The 15228-nt window shown below is 38.8% G+C and overlaps 1 protein-coding gene across 1 annotated transcript in view; it reads left to right on the top strand.

Moving 5' to 3' along the window:
- Myh15 (myosin heavy chain 15) overlaps positions 1 to 14933 on the top strand; it is a 147856-nt gene extending 132923 nt beyond the window's left edge. The window contains exons 37-41 of the mRNA XM_063224911.1: positions 2571 to 2741; positions 6417 to 6521; positions 8581 to 8676; positions 9581 to 9715; positions 11685 to 14933. Coding sequence (XP_063080981.1) covers positions 2571 to 2741; positions 6417 to 6521; positions 8581 to 8676; positions 9581 to 9715; positions 11685 to 11699 — 522 coding nt within the window. The 3' untranslated portion in view covers positions 11700 to 14933. The remainder of the gene's footprint in view (positions 1 to 2570; positions 2742 to 6416; positions 6522 to 8580; positions 8677 to 9580; positions 9716 to 11684) is intronic.
- The last annotated feature ends 295 nt before the right edge of the window (positions 14934 to 15228 follow it).

Here is a 15228-nt window from a genome sequence, read left to right as displayed (position 1 = left end):
TCTGCTATTACAGAAACTGGTTCTGGCCATGAGAGTAAAGGATCATGGGTAGCCGCATTCCGTACATTGTTAGCAAGAGAAGATAGGGCAAATTAGTAACAATAAGTCACAGATTAAGGCCTGAGAATTGTCTCTTTTCCCCATAAGGATCTCTGTCCTACTACAGACCACTCCCGTGGCCACACTAGATACTGCTCATCAGTGTTATTCTATAGGGCTCTGGCCCTGTAGTAAACTTCTGCCTGGCTGCCTAGGCTTTCCTTTGAACTCTTGGTGGAAGGCTGCATAATCCTTAGCTGTTGTTTTCTGCTTAATTGCAAAACCAGCACTTTACAGACACCAAGGTCTGCCAGCATAATGAGCAATGCCTGAGCCTGCTTAACCCACTGCTGTGGCCTTGGATTATTCACCAGATGAATACAGGGCCAGCTCAGGGAGGGTGCCGGGGTACTCATGAAACTATTTTGTCCTTCCCGGCCTATAATGAGAGGGAAAAAAATCTCAAAGGTTTCTAAGAGGCCCTAAAACCTTTTTTCTCATTGTTTTGCCAATTAGCACATAGCCCTCTGTTCCACGCTAATCTTAGCAGGGATGCTGCAGTTGCTACTTTTGGTCTTCAAGATACGTTTTAGTTTTCTCTCTGACCAGGCTGTGGATTTCCCAAGTCTTCCTTTTCTATTTCCCTTTGCTCATGTGTTTCATGGTAAATATGACTAAAAAGCACCAATAATATCCATGCTGTACCCTAAGTGCTTTGTTAGAAATCCTTACCAGATAAATTACTCCATTGTTCTTATGTTCATCTTTGTATGTTCATATATTGTATAAATATATTATATCCAGGCACATAAATATACTGTATCCAGGTTCCTTTCTATGGCTTATCAAAGGTAACTGTTTTCATATTTCAAATCAGATCCTCATTTTCACCTAAGGTTAGTTCCCTATTTCCTTTGTCTTGTCATTGGCTAGAGAGGATTCATAACCACTTGTAAGATGAAAATCAGACATAGACCAGTTCTAAACTGAAAATAAAGTGAAGGTTTATTATAGGGAAGAAACACAGATGGATGCTCCACAGATAGCAGCCAGCCTAGAAGAGGACAGCAAAGTTGGTACATCACAAATAGAGGAGCCTTGCACAAGGAGCCATTTGATTTTATTATGCGGTCTCAAAGGAATGCCATTAATTATTCACTTTTAAATACAAGGGGCAGGTATCTCTGGACAGGATAGAGACATAAGTGGATCTTAGCCAGGATCTGCATCCTGTTTCCTTATTTCCAGAGTGTAGTGGCTTCTCCCCTTGATTAACCATTTGCTTTCTTTCCCTCTCTCGTCACCCAGAAGTATAGCTGCTGGCTTTCTCAAGTGGCTACCTCAAAGTTCCGTGAGCTTCCTGCCTCATTCTGAGACCTCACCAGAATCACAGTTAATGTTCTGCTTACAGCATTCTAGACTTTTTAAAGCTCAGTTTCTTAAACCCTTTCAACTCCTGCCTCTGTATTTTCAGTTATATTAGCAATCTCACTCCTCGGTAATTTTCTGTCACACTCTGGATATTTTGTTGTTGTTGTTCCTATTAAAAATAGATGATGCTAGGTAAAAAAGAGGTTTATTTACCTCATGATTTCTAATGTTTAAAGCCATGCTTCCAAGATCAGCTTGGCACTGGTGAGTGCTTCATGGCAAATAAGATCAGAACTGAGGGAGCACAAGTGGAGGAGGTGATATTGTCAGGCAGACAGTCAGAGCCTGGGGTCCCACAGTCCATCCCCAGCTGACCTGAGGATCTCCCACTACCCCTCATCTCCTAACGGTCTCACCTCCCAGTATCAGCAAGCAGAGCTTCCTAACAGTCCAGACTTTGTGGAACAATTTCAAACCATAAATTGCTAACCAGATAGAAAAGTCTGGCTGGGAGAGTCACATTATTAAATGAAATACACTGAGAAATTGTTTGTGAAACATTTTTAATAATTTCATTGAGAAATTACAGTTCTTGTACATGTAGCCAAAGCCCAGGGCAGATTCCACAACTAACCTTTCTCATGCCAAATTGTTGGCACTGAGAGCATCTTTTGCTGCCAATTTCTTGGAACCCTAACTTGTTTACAGTAATAAATTTCAGAATTATAGAAGTGAATTATGAGAAATATTTTAATAGGCCCTTTCCCACACATTTCCTGGTGCAGTGTGTGATACTAGTCATTACCCAGGAATAAACACTCTGCCACCACTTCATTGAATTAAAAGTCATTACTGCAGTTGGTCATCTTTCTTTGAACAGAGATGTTGTATCATTATGTTCACATGGCACTCCGTCTTTATTCTGTTTCTACTTCTGCTAATTCAGTCTCTTCTGGGGTTGTTGCTTTCTCTATTTCTTTTATTATTCATAAACTCGACAGTAGTTGAGGTGTTAGGGAGATATACTAGGGGAAGTGGGTTAAATACACACAGGCGAGGTGTGGCATCCAGTTAAACCAGGAATTGAAGATTATTAGCAGCAAAGTGAAGACTCATTGGCTTCTGGACTACATTAGTCTTTTTTTCTTCTTTTTTAAAAGGCAGCAAATATGTCAGAGGACTTGAAGAAGGAACAAAACACCAATGCTCACTTACAGAGGATGAGAAAGAATATGGAGCAGACAATTAAAGACTTACATAAAAGGCTGGATGAAGCTGAGCAGACTGCCCTGATGGGGAGCAAAAAGCAAACCCAGAAACTAGAATCCAGGGTAAGAGTTTGCCTGTTTAATCCCAATGGTTTGACAGCCCCAATTCAAGGATTATTGTCTAGGAATTTCACGTCTCATTGTTTTTAGCACTTTCAGATCTGTCTGACTCAGATCTGTCTGTTCTCAATATCTCCATTCATTTTTTACTTCATTTTTGGCTGGCAGAAATAGGCAAATAGGACTTGTCTTGGATTGGATGAAATATGCCTTCCCTTTTACTGTTAAGTGGAAGTGTTCCTTCTCACCACCCCAACTGGGGATGCTAAAAGGGGAGGGTGAACCACTGTATCCGATACACTGTTGCTGTCTTGCTTCTGTACCTTTGCTTCGGGTATTTTCTCTGTAGAAAATGCCCATTTCCTAACTGTGAGAGAAAAGAAAAAACCAAATCCATAATCAAGAAGAACTCACTACAGAGAGATACAGCAAGAGATGACAGAAATGGTGTAGTATATGCCTCGTGAGAACTTTAAAACACATAGGAAGACATACCTTGCTAGAAATTTTTAAATTATTGAATCAGTTTCAGTGACTATGTACAGGACATATGATAAATATTACAAAAGTTACAAAAATATTCTGCTGGGATTTGATGGTTCACAGGGAAATCTGAAAGTAATGTATGGCTTTATACCATGACAGAACATCAGTGCACATTTATTATAAACACCTAAGATTATGCAGATTGAAGAGAAATGAGGAAGAACTCAGGAATATGTCCTGGACATTTAGCAGCAGGACAATGATAAAATATAAAGGCAATATGGTGAAAATCCATGATTTTGTGCAAGAAAGGCAGGAAATTTGAAGGTATATATACATTTTCACATACTATAAAGAAGAAATAATGATAGCATAAATTAAAAACCAACAAAATGACTACCCTCAGAAGAACACAGAGATGAAATTGAGCCCTTTGGCATATACTTTTAAAAGCTGTTTTGATTGCAAAATCATGTAAGTCATTTATGTAGCTCAGAATTAAAAAAATAAGTAACACATTTTTGCCAGCTCGTACCACCAGTGGTACATGTGGGATTATCCCATTTGGCAGCTTGAACCTCTGGTAGTTAGCTGTTTAACATCAGACCATGAAATTCAAATCAGAGCCACCTGGGAGTGAGACAACAAATTATGGCCTCTTCATGAACATGTTAAATCAAATAGAAAAAATCAATCATCCTTAAAATTTTAATACCAATGGAAGCAAATGAAGCTAGCTGTATATCAAGTTGGGGAAATAAAACATACACAAAGGATTATTCCCATTGACTTTTAATATTTAAACACAATGTTTTTCTGTATAGTCTTCAAAGCATATATCTTAAGGACAAAAATCGGTGTGTGGGAGGGGACAGGCTGCATTTATTATTCCAAAATAACATTTTATTTCTACAAGCATTAAGATTAATATGTTTATACAACGACATATATAATGTTATTGTGTAGATCTGGGACGTCCCCCACAAAGTGTCGTGTGTACAGAGGTGGGGCTTTTGGAAAGCAGTTGGATCATAAGGATGCTAAACTCATCAGTGAGTTAATCTGCTTATGAATACATAGCTACACAGGCTGTTAGGAGGTGTACTGGAGGAGGTGGGCCACTGGAGTACACCTTTGGAGTTCAGGGTGCTCTTTTCCTGTGTTCTGCCTTCTGGTTACCTTAAAATGAGCAATGTTGTTCCACTATGCCTTTCGGCCATGATGTTTCTGCACTGGACCCAGCCAATTCTGGATTGAAACCGTGAGTCAAAATATAAACCTCTCCTTCTTCAGGTTGTGGGAATCAGATATTTTGTCCTAACAATGAAAAAGATGTCTAAAACATGTAATAATTCAGATTTTTAACAGAAGGGAAAAATCACATAAGTGTGAAATCAAAGAATGTGTAAAACCCCTATTTCCTTAAAAATATATGAATGATACTGGTATGTCCAACTCCAATTTAAGACTATAAGATTTTGTTTTATTTCAGTGACTGTTCTTTGTTACGTTGTACAACCAATGAGAATTCAATAGTAGTCAGCTACTATATGAAATGACATTAATGACTTATCGTTAATTTTATGAAAAATATAATTAGAATATCATTGTTTTAGTCATTTTTGTTACAATAGAAGTCTACCTGAGACTGGGTAATTTATAAGCAATAGAAATTTATTTGGCATGTGATTCTGGGGGCTAAAAGGTTCAAGAGTGTGGTGCTGACATTAGCATGGCTTGGTGAAGGCCTTCTAGCTGCATCATATCATGACATGGGTATTTCATGATGGCAAGACAGAAATAATGCTATCATGAGTCTGTTTCTCTCCTAATAAAGCTGCTGATGCCATCCTTCACACATTGCCCTCAGGACCGCATCTAGTACTGATTGCCTCCTTTACAATTGCCTCACTTCTGAATGTCTTTAACATATGAACTTTGGAATTGAGTTTGCAAGACATGAACATGAATTAAGCTTGAACACATAAACATTTGAGACACAAATGCCTGGCAACCATTATTACCCATTAGAATTATATACAGAGTAAGATTTGCTTTAAGATGTGTTTTAATCACCTTTAAAGACAAAACAAAGCAAACAATTCCTTAACAAATCTTTTAGAAAACAAAGGAGGGGACTGTTATCCATTAGCTCACATCCTGGTAACTGTGGGCTAAGCTCCTATTGCCCAGGGATCCAGAAGATCCACATTACTGAGCTCATCTGCACCCGCACCTGCTCACCGTCCCTTTCTCTCTGCCTCCCTATGAGGATGACAAGGAGGGTCTGGCTTGAATGGCAATACGTATGTGAGGAGGGTGAGAGTGGGGTCAGTGGCACAGGCAGCCAGGCCTCGGAACATTCAGCTGCGCAGTTTTAAGTGACCCAAGAGGCCTCCTTGAGCATGTGGCTTTGAGTGCAGGAGACTTCAGAGAAAGAGGGCTGATTTCTAGGAGCCCTCTCAGGAGGGCAGCTCACACCCTTTCTGCACCAGCGCCCTGTTCCAGCCCCTTTCCTGCCTGTTTCTCTCCCTAGCCCTTGACACCACCAAATATAATTCTACAGTTGCTTGGCTTCCCTGCTTCCTTTGTGAGAATGCATGCTCATACAGGCAAGAGGTGTCTGTTTTGTTTCCTGTTCTATGCCTTGCACTCCAGGGTGGGTGCGTAGTAGTTAATCTTGTTTGTATGACTCTATAAGGCCACACAGACAGTTCCTACTATAGCTCTCCCAGAAAGCAGGAACTGGGGATGCAATGCGTTTTTGAGAGACACAGGGTCTAATTCCCTTAGAGAGTCAGAGCTGAACATAAAGGAAGGATGAGTGCATTGGCTGAATGTGCCAAAGCTGACAAGTATACAGTAGTCTCCACGTTACAGATGTTCCCACATGCACATTTGTGTGAGCATGGGTGTGACTTTGTAATGCAAGAGGGGAAGCCTGTACTCTCTGCATGAAAGGCCTTTCACTTCCTTTAGTCTTTACAGTCCTTTTGTGAGCTGATATAGTTCAACCAGTTCGTTTTTAGAGAAGGTTTTCCCAGAATGAAGCCCTGTTTAAGTCTCTAGAGCAAAGAAAACGAGCACATCCTCCCTCTACTCTTTCACTCCATTTCTTAGGACCCTTCAGTTGGCAGACACAGTGCCAGCCTTGCTGCCAAAGTAAAGTCTGATTCCACGATTTGGTTCTAGGTTCGTGAACTGGAAAGTGAGCTGGACGGGGAGGTCCGTCGCAGTGCAGAGGCCCAGAAGGAAGCTCGAAGGCTGGAAAGGGGCATTAAAGAGCTGAACTCTCAGGTATTCTGTGAACTTGTTCCTGTATGTATGAATGTTTCATCCTTGCAGAAATGTGTTCCATCCAGAATCACATGGCCTTTGGGGACTCCTGTGGCAGACACAGACTCGCCCTCCTGGGACTGGCCCTTTCTAGAGGTGGCATATTGCAATTAGAAGTAAAACCTATTTGTACCATTCTTTTCTCCTTTTTCTTTTTCTTTTCTTTTTTTTTTTTTTTTTTGGTATTGGAAGTCGAAACCATTCTTACTTTTTACACCTAGAGTTTGTAGCTCTTTGAGAAAGCTGCCTTGAAAGCTGCCATGAAAGGCTGAGTGAAAACAATGTGTAAATTAAGTGGCAAATAAAGGTTCAGATGGCCACAGGCCAGCACATTAAGTGGGATGCTGACCAATTGGAGCGGGAACATTTCCACTCCTGTTTCTGGTTGCTCACTCAAGGTCAGTACAAACTCTTGTTCCTGCCAAATGGGAAAAGCAAATGTTAAAGCAAATATTCTCTAAGTCTTTTTGGATCTAGACTGTTCTTATTGGTCTCAAATAATTAAATAGAGGTGAGCATGTTTCTTATAAATAATTAATGAAATATAATTTTTCAGTTACAGTTTTACTTTTTATTTTTCTCTTTTCTTCCTGATGGAATAGTAAGCTTCAGTGATAGTGTGATTTACCATTCTCCACTCTAGTGGTAGCATAATCTTAGCACACAGCTGGTACACACACACACACACACACGGCTTTAGGACAGGTTTTCATGTGAGAAATGCATTGTTAGCCATTTTCATAGTGGTGTGAATACCACACAGTGCAATTACATAAATCTCAATGCTGTAGTCTATAGATCTAGGGTATAAGACAGAGCTTGTTGCTTATGGGCCACAAACCTGTACAGAATCTTATTACACTGAACACTGTGGGCATTTGTGACACATATATTGATGTATGTAAGTATACTAAACATGGGGAAGGTAACTGAAAAAGATGTCATAAAAGATAAAAAGGGTTCCTACACTCGCATAGGAACTTCCTGAAAATGAAGCTGATGGGGCTAGAGACTTTATGAGCACTATATTTAAATATGTAAAAAAATCTTTTAAAATAGTAAATTGGCCTTAGTGTGGTTTTCACTTTACTCAGTAGGTTTCGCCTCTCAAAGGCCTTACCACCTTTTCATAGTGCTTCTTGATGGCCTGAACCTTCACCTTGCCTTTAATGTCTTTGAAGGACAGTTAGCATCCACTAAATCTGCCATTATGAGCTTATACTCAATAGAAGAGGCAAATGAAGCAAAAAAAAAAAAAAAAAATGCTGAGTACCAGGGAAAATGTCTTCATTAAATGCTTTTCAGTCTTCATCAAGCTGAAATATTTTTTTCTTTGGGGAGTTCAACAGCTCTGAAATGGAAATATTGTGGTTAAAGGGTCATTACAGAAAAGGTGCCTGAGGAGTTCCGTCCACGTTCTCACCTCGCCCCTCTTGTTAGAAGAACAGACGCTTCCTGAAACACAGAGAGCACTGTCTCTCACAGATGTCCTTTCTCTAGTCAAAGACTGGATTGTAATTGAGGCGATAAGATGGATTATCAAGACCCCCATGTATTGAATGTTCCTTTGCTGATATACATAAAGCAGTCTCAGAAAAATCACCTTTTCTGTAGTTCCATAATCCTAAAACAATCAACTAAGAAATTCAAGGGATGAGTTGATTTGGTTGAGGGGTGGGTTCTTGTTTTACACATATCACTTTAGTAGTATGTTCCATTCCTAGTGTGGCACCCCAGGCAGATACGTAGCTTCACTGAAATGGACAGCTGAAAACGGTATTTAACTTCCCCTCCAGTAAAAAAACTGATAGCTTGCTGTGATGCATCAAGAGAAATGGCTCTGTCATTCACAGAGCTGTGCTTATTAATTTCTTAAAGCTTGGGACAACTAACCTTCAATCATTTTATAATTCTCAGATGTTTAACAAAACGTTCTACCCTCATTTCTTACTTGAGTCTATGCCCAGTGTAACTGCTGGATTTTTCAAATAGTCTTCATATGTGTACCTATGCGTTTTAGGCAGATGAAGACAAGAGAAATCTGAGCAGGATGCAGACTATGATAGATAAACTTCAGCTGAAAGTGCAAAGTTACAAGCATCAAGTGGAGGTAGCGGTAAGTACAATTGTAACCATATGGCTTCCCAGCCCTTGTTTTTCCTAAAAGACTCAGTTAGGTGACTCGTGGGGCAGAAAGGACCCGCAGGACTTAATGTCAGCCCAATCTCTGGTTATTCTTGTTAGGATTGTTGTTCAAGGAGAAATTTGTGCTGCTTTTCCCTCCAGGAGCAAAAGCTGCCTCCATCAACCTTGTGGTTACATGCAAACATGTGCACTAGAAGAAATGTTCTAGATAAGAGCAGGGTTTCATACAGGGACAGGAAATTTCTAGAAGGATTTCACTCTAGGTCCTCTCTCACTCCCAAACCTTGGGTGAACATAAAAGTAGTTAAAAGTACTTTTTTTTCTGATGAGCCTGTACATGGTTGTGGACAAGACCAACATCATTGAGATTCATGCCATCTTTGTTTGGTATCCATAGCAACATGGATTGCAATTATTGATTGCCACAAATATATTGGTTTATGCTTAATAATATTTTTGAGGGATTTTTGAGTTGATTAGTTTTATTATTTTAGTGAAGACATTGCTAGTATTTATTGACTCATAATATTGAAGGCTAGCCCCCTCTACTTAGACATAAAGTAGTATATTGAACTGTGATTAAAAAAACAACTGTGATTATTGTGGCACCCAGCAAGTCTGTGAAAGCAGGACTACATGCATTTGGTGGAAAGTGCTCACCAGGTTCTAAACTTTCAGGGAACAGCAAGTATCAAAATAGGTTTTTGTGCTTACTAGAAAATCTCAATCGCTATGTCATAGACCAAAGTAGACTATCCATTCAATACTGAATAGTTTATATGCTTTTCACGTTTTTCAACTTTCCTTTCTCAGAGCAGAAACTATGATGTAGGTCTATCAATTCCTTTCTTTTTCTTATTTTTAATTTTTTACAGGAGGCACAAGCCAATCAGTATCTTTCCAAGTATAAGAAGCAACAACATGAGCTGAATGAAGTGAAAGAAAGGGCAGAGGCAGCAGAATCTCAACTCAATAAGCTCAAAATTAAAGGAAAAGAGTTTGGAAGAAAGGTACGGCAAGCATTCAACTCTGCTGTAATTTTTACAGCTTGTTGGTTTTGCTCATCACATAAACCAGTATGACAAGATATTTCTAGTTTTTCTCTTTAAAATACTTTTGAAAAAACAACAAAACAGTTATTTAAATAAAATCTTTCCCTATTTACTAAATTCTACCTGTCTAGGTAGTACAGAAATGTTACAGGAATGTTCCTCCTGGAATGCTTTTATATATATATATATATATCCTCAAGTACTTAATTCCAGGTTAACTTGCAGACTCTGAATTTGGGATGTTCAATTCATTTGTGCCGAATATTTAATAGCCCTCAGAACAAAGTTGATTTTAAAAGTACAAATGGATCTACCAGAAATATTGAGTGATATTTTCCATGGTAGATAAGTAAATGACTTTATACCATGTCAATAAGGAAACTTACAGAGATGATGTTTAAAATTGAGAAAATGAAGGTGAATAAAGTGGCATGTGTCCTGATTTCTATATTTCTGCTTTTTATTTTTGATTTTGACCCAAACATTAAGAAAGAAGTTTTCTATGTTTCTGTGGTTCATTGAATGTTTATTATGAACCAGCTGTAGAAGCTAATGTTGTTGTTTCAGGGGTAAAGTGGAAGGACGGCTAAGAGCTTCTGACGTGAATGTTTGGCAGTGGCAGGGGAGCCTCAGCGTTCTCACTGAGATCTCAGGAACATAGTTTTTAAATGAGGTCTAGTTTCAGAAATAGTGAGTTAAAAGAAAAGGGATAATGTGGTATTAGTTCCCATTCACAGAATTCTTATAAAGCACTCAGCATACTTTCCACAATAGAGAGGCATCATCTTTGCATTTTTAAAATTTTGATGCATGCTGAGTCATCTTACTTATGATTAAAAAAAAATTACTAGTAGCCTTGGATGGTTAAGTTGTTATGGTTGCCAATGATAAGTATTACTTTAAGGGAGGTCAAATTAATTTATTGAAGAAATTAAAAGTTGATTACCTGCGTACTTAACTCTTTGAAACTTGTCAAATTTTTTTTTCACAAATTTTAACATGAAAATTTCATTCTGGTATTTGTCATTTTTTGGTACTTGAAACACAAACTAGAACTTGTTGGAGATTGGTTGCTCTATGACTACCTTTATTAGACAAAACACTTTATTTTGTATTTGTCATTTTTGGTACTCATATTGCCTCCTGGAACCAATTAACAATGAGGTATCACTACACTTAGGCCTAACCGTGAGAAGTCTAAGACATTAGCAGCTCCTAAGTTTCTTATTGATGGCTGAATAGCCATTTCAGGGCTACGTCCTAAGTGAGGGGCTGTAGTGAAGTGGTTTGAGTGCAGGCTCCATTTGAGTAGAGGGGCAGTAGTGGATTTGGGTTTTCTGTGGGACACGTAATGGACTTGGGCAGGTAGATGCCTCCCATATTCCCCAGTATTCAGCTGCAGAACGTTGAATGGTCTTTGAAACACATGCCAAGCATTTGACTTCATCACAGTTACTTCCAACAATGAATAAAATGGGTAAAGTAGAAATTGCTCCTGGGAGACCAGTGATGAATAGAAGACATCTGTTGGGAGTGCAGTGATTAATTGTCTCCTGTTCACAGAAGAAAAACCTGAAAATTTCTTGGCTGTCTTGAAAAGAAGGTTTTCTGATATTGTGTATCTGGTGACATTGTGTGTCAAGGGCTGGGACACAAACTGGTGATGCAGCTGCAGAGTCTTTTTCTTCCTGGGTAAAAGGGAGGCAGAAATCCAAGACTGACAAAGCATGTTGTTAGGGTGAACTATCAGAGCTTGCATTCTGCAATGCAGACAGCTGCCTCAATTCCCTGCCTCGCTTTGAAGCTAAAAAAGAGTTGTCCTAGGCCTGCTTATTTCTGGAAAGTACTTGGCATAGATCTGGATATGTGCTCTACTGCTGAAAGTCACTGGAATTTCACAGAACACACTTGACATTCTGTTTTTCAGGTTCGTGAAGAATAAGCAGCTCCTTCTTACAAAGGACAGTGACCAGACAAAGAAGAAGAAGATGCCATTTTATGGTTAAAATCTTCAATTGCATTTGAAACAAACATTTCAAAATGTGTAATTTTGTGATATGGAAAGCAATTTCAACATAGTGATTGGAAAAATGTAAAAATTATGGAGAATTTCATCACTCCCAATGTTAATGGAAGGTTTTGATCCTCAACTGCAAGATTATCTTCTAACAATTGATATTTAAGATTAAATAGATGCAAGAATCTTTTCAATTCTGAGGTTAAAAAGAAACACTGCATAGGACTCATAGAAGATATTCTCATACTGATTATACCCCATGGGTCTAGGGCATGTTGATATCACTAAAGTTAGCTAAGTTTGCTTAATTCATTGCCTGATTCATTAAACTATATAAGCCTAATTCATTAAAAACATATAAACCTATATTTTTAGTCCTGAAAATGGATGCAGCTATAATCACATTAGGCACTTTGAACCTTAAGCAAAACTATCATAATCCACACACATATAGGCCAGATGGTGGGGGGAATTTAACCGATGAGGCAAAGTCACCCAACAAAAGCTTCAGTGACAGGTGTATACGGGCTTTGTAATGTGGCTGTGCAGCTTAGCAGGAGGAGCAGGTCCCAGAATTTCTGCTTGCATGACTCTGGATTAGAGTTGGTTACAGGAGGAATTTGTAGGTAGATAAGATAGGCCAGTGTAAGAGAAGGAACATCAGTATAATGTCCCTAGGTGCTGTGATAGCTCAAAGATATTACCCCAGGGCAAAAAAAGTGAGCTGGCAGAGATCACAAATAACCCTCTGGAATGCCAGAGCCCTGGGCCTGTAGTGCCTCTTCCTATCAAGACTCCTTCGGCCCTGCAGAATGCTGGCCAGGTGTGTATAGATTCAAGGCAGCCAGCACCAGCTTTCTCTGAAGAATACCCACAGTGCTGCCACGGAGGCCACGAATGACACAAGCAGGGTCCAGCTTGCTCTTACGATGACACCCCTTTATCCTTGCTCTTTTTTTAAAATTAGATATTTCATTTTATTCCAGATTAGTATAGTGAGGAATTAAAAACAGTAATATATACCACTAGAAGAAGCTTGCTGTATTTTCTTTTTTTTTTTATTTAAAGAAAAGGAAACAAAAGAATACATGGAGATAAAAAAAAGGGGTAGAAATAATACAAACTTACAGAAAAACAAACGGTAAGAAATTGCTGATTGATAAGTTACACATTGTCATCTTAGAAATAGCTGTTCATGTTATAGAATTAAAGTATTTAGAATGACATTCATAAAGTGACACTACAAACCCTTCTGCTCTATAATCGAACAAGAGCTCAGTAATATAGATATCAGTCCTACACATTTGTTTTACATCTCAAAGAGGGTAAGATTAAACATATCAAAACAGAGCATAGCAGTTGAAAAAACAATTTAAAGAAATACAGATTTCGTAGCAAGCTTGCTGTATTTTCCTGTTTCCTCAATTTTTTCTCACTGTCTTTTTGGATAGACAATATCCAAGTTATCACTTCGTAGTCACAATTAACAGTTTTTGATTTCTTATTTCTTTTAATTCAATATCCTCTTCCAGTTTCTCACTAATTCCTGTGTATTCAAATACTACTTTAATCTATAGATATAGTCTGAGGCTATATTTTAAAATGTATGGCACAGTTCCTAGCACAGAGTTTGACTCATAGTAACATAGTCAACAAAAGGAATCAAATGAATGAGCAAACTGTTAGCTTGTTTCAGAGATATTTTAGACATCTTGTACTCAATATATCCAAAATACAATTATCTTTGTTCCAATATTTCTGTATTTCCCTATTTTCATTTATAGACTGTCATCCACTTATTAATTAAAAGCCTCAGTTACTCTCAAATCCTACTTTATCCTTTACCATTCACATTCCAAATCTCCATGTTAATGATCTAACATTTCAACTTTCTTCAGTTCCTCTTTCCCCTCAATAACGGAAATCATCTTTTAACTTGAGTGTATGACTGGAATGCTTAACACCTTTTATGATTGTGAATCTGACTAATTAGTTTAAATATGGCCTTCTCTGGGAGGCCTTATCATCCTCTTTCATACAAAATTTGTCACTAAAGCATATGCACTCTCTAGTATGCTTGTTCATGTAGCAAATTATCAAGTTATACAATCCTCTCCACTTCCCTATTTCAAAATATGCCTTCAGTCAATACTACAGTGCTGAGGATGGGACTTAGTTTCTCCCAGGTTCAATTCTTTTTATTTTATTTTATTTGATTTTATTGTAAAGAGATAAAGCCAAGCAAAACAAAACAGAATAAAGCCAATCAAAATAAACCAGTGTAAGTGACACAGGACTGCAAAACAATATGAAATCAACAATGGTTACCAGAATGCTTCTTGCTGTTCTCAAAATAGCTGCAGATACCCTCAGAAGTAGTGAAAATCAAACAGAGCAGAACAGAACCAATAAAAACAAAACCATGAATGCAATGAAGGACTTCAAAACAAGACAGTAGTACATCCAAAAAGGCTACAATAATATATCTTGCTATCTTTGAAATGGCTGCCTATGCCATCGGATAACAACAAAGTCAAACAATAAAACCCAACCCAACAAAACAATGAAAATGACACAGGACTTCAAAACAAGATAACAGGGAATTAACAATGGCTGCCCCTTTCACAAGGAGATCCCCAGCAGATGCCACACTGCATGCCGTTACCTTCTGAATAGATGATCAGACCACCGGCCTTAGACCTGCAAAATCAGTGAAATACCGAACACCACAAGCATCACACTGCATTTCACCTTAGTAGCTATCACAACCTGTGTTTCTCCAGATCAGTCAGTCACTTATGGGGCAGGGGTGGGGGTGGGAAGTTGGCTCTTCTTGTTTTCTATGTCAGAAGGGGCTGGGCCTGGCTGTTCCCCTAGGAGCAGTGACCCACGCATGGCACTGATTCACAGGGAGGGTTGCTTACTGGTAAATTCTGGTTCTCTTCCCCACCACAGTCTGAGAATGGTGCTGACTTACGGGAAAAGGCTAGCATCTGGCTTTTCCCGGGCAGCTACCCGAACATCATCTTTGCTCTTCTTGTTCCATAGTCCTCTCTCCCTCCTGACCCTGGTGCACTGATCCACAGTCACACTGGCATAACTCTCACATTTGTGTAAAATTGCAGCCATATAATAAACTCTATTCTCTTTGATTGTCAATAGTTTTGCCTCTCTGATCTAACCTTGACTCATATAGGAGGCTCTAAGTTGAATTCAGCGGCCTAATGGTATCAAAGACCCCAGGCTCATCCTTATCTAACATCTCCCACATGTTGGCTTCAGTGTTTCAATCTGGACAAAAGTGGTTCTGAGCATGTTTTATAATGCAGTATCTGATATTCTCAAAATCTAGAAACACCCTCCCAGAAGTTCTTGGCAATACTTTTCCCCTGCCTTACTGATCTTGTGTCTGGCTAGATCAAGCCTGCTCATGATAAGACAAAGGCCAGACTGG

The sequence above is a fragment of the Cavia porcellus genome, unplaced genomic scaffold (genome assembly GCF_034190915.1).
Source record: "Cavia porcellus strain 051 isolate PalLab524CR breed Dunkin Hartley unplaced genomic scaffold, mCavPor4.1 scaffold_15, whole genome shotgun sequence".
NCBI lineage: Eukaryota > Metazoa > Chordata > Mammalia > Rodentia > Caviidae > Cavia > Cavia porcellus.
This window is presented reverse-complemented; position numbering and strand designations above follow the sequence as displayed.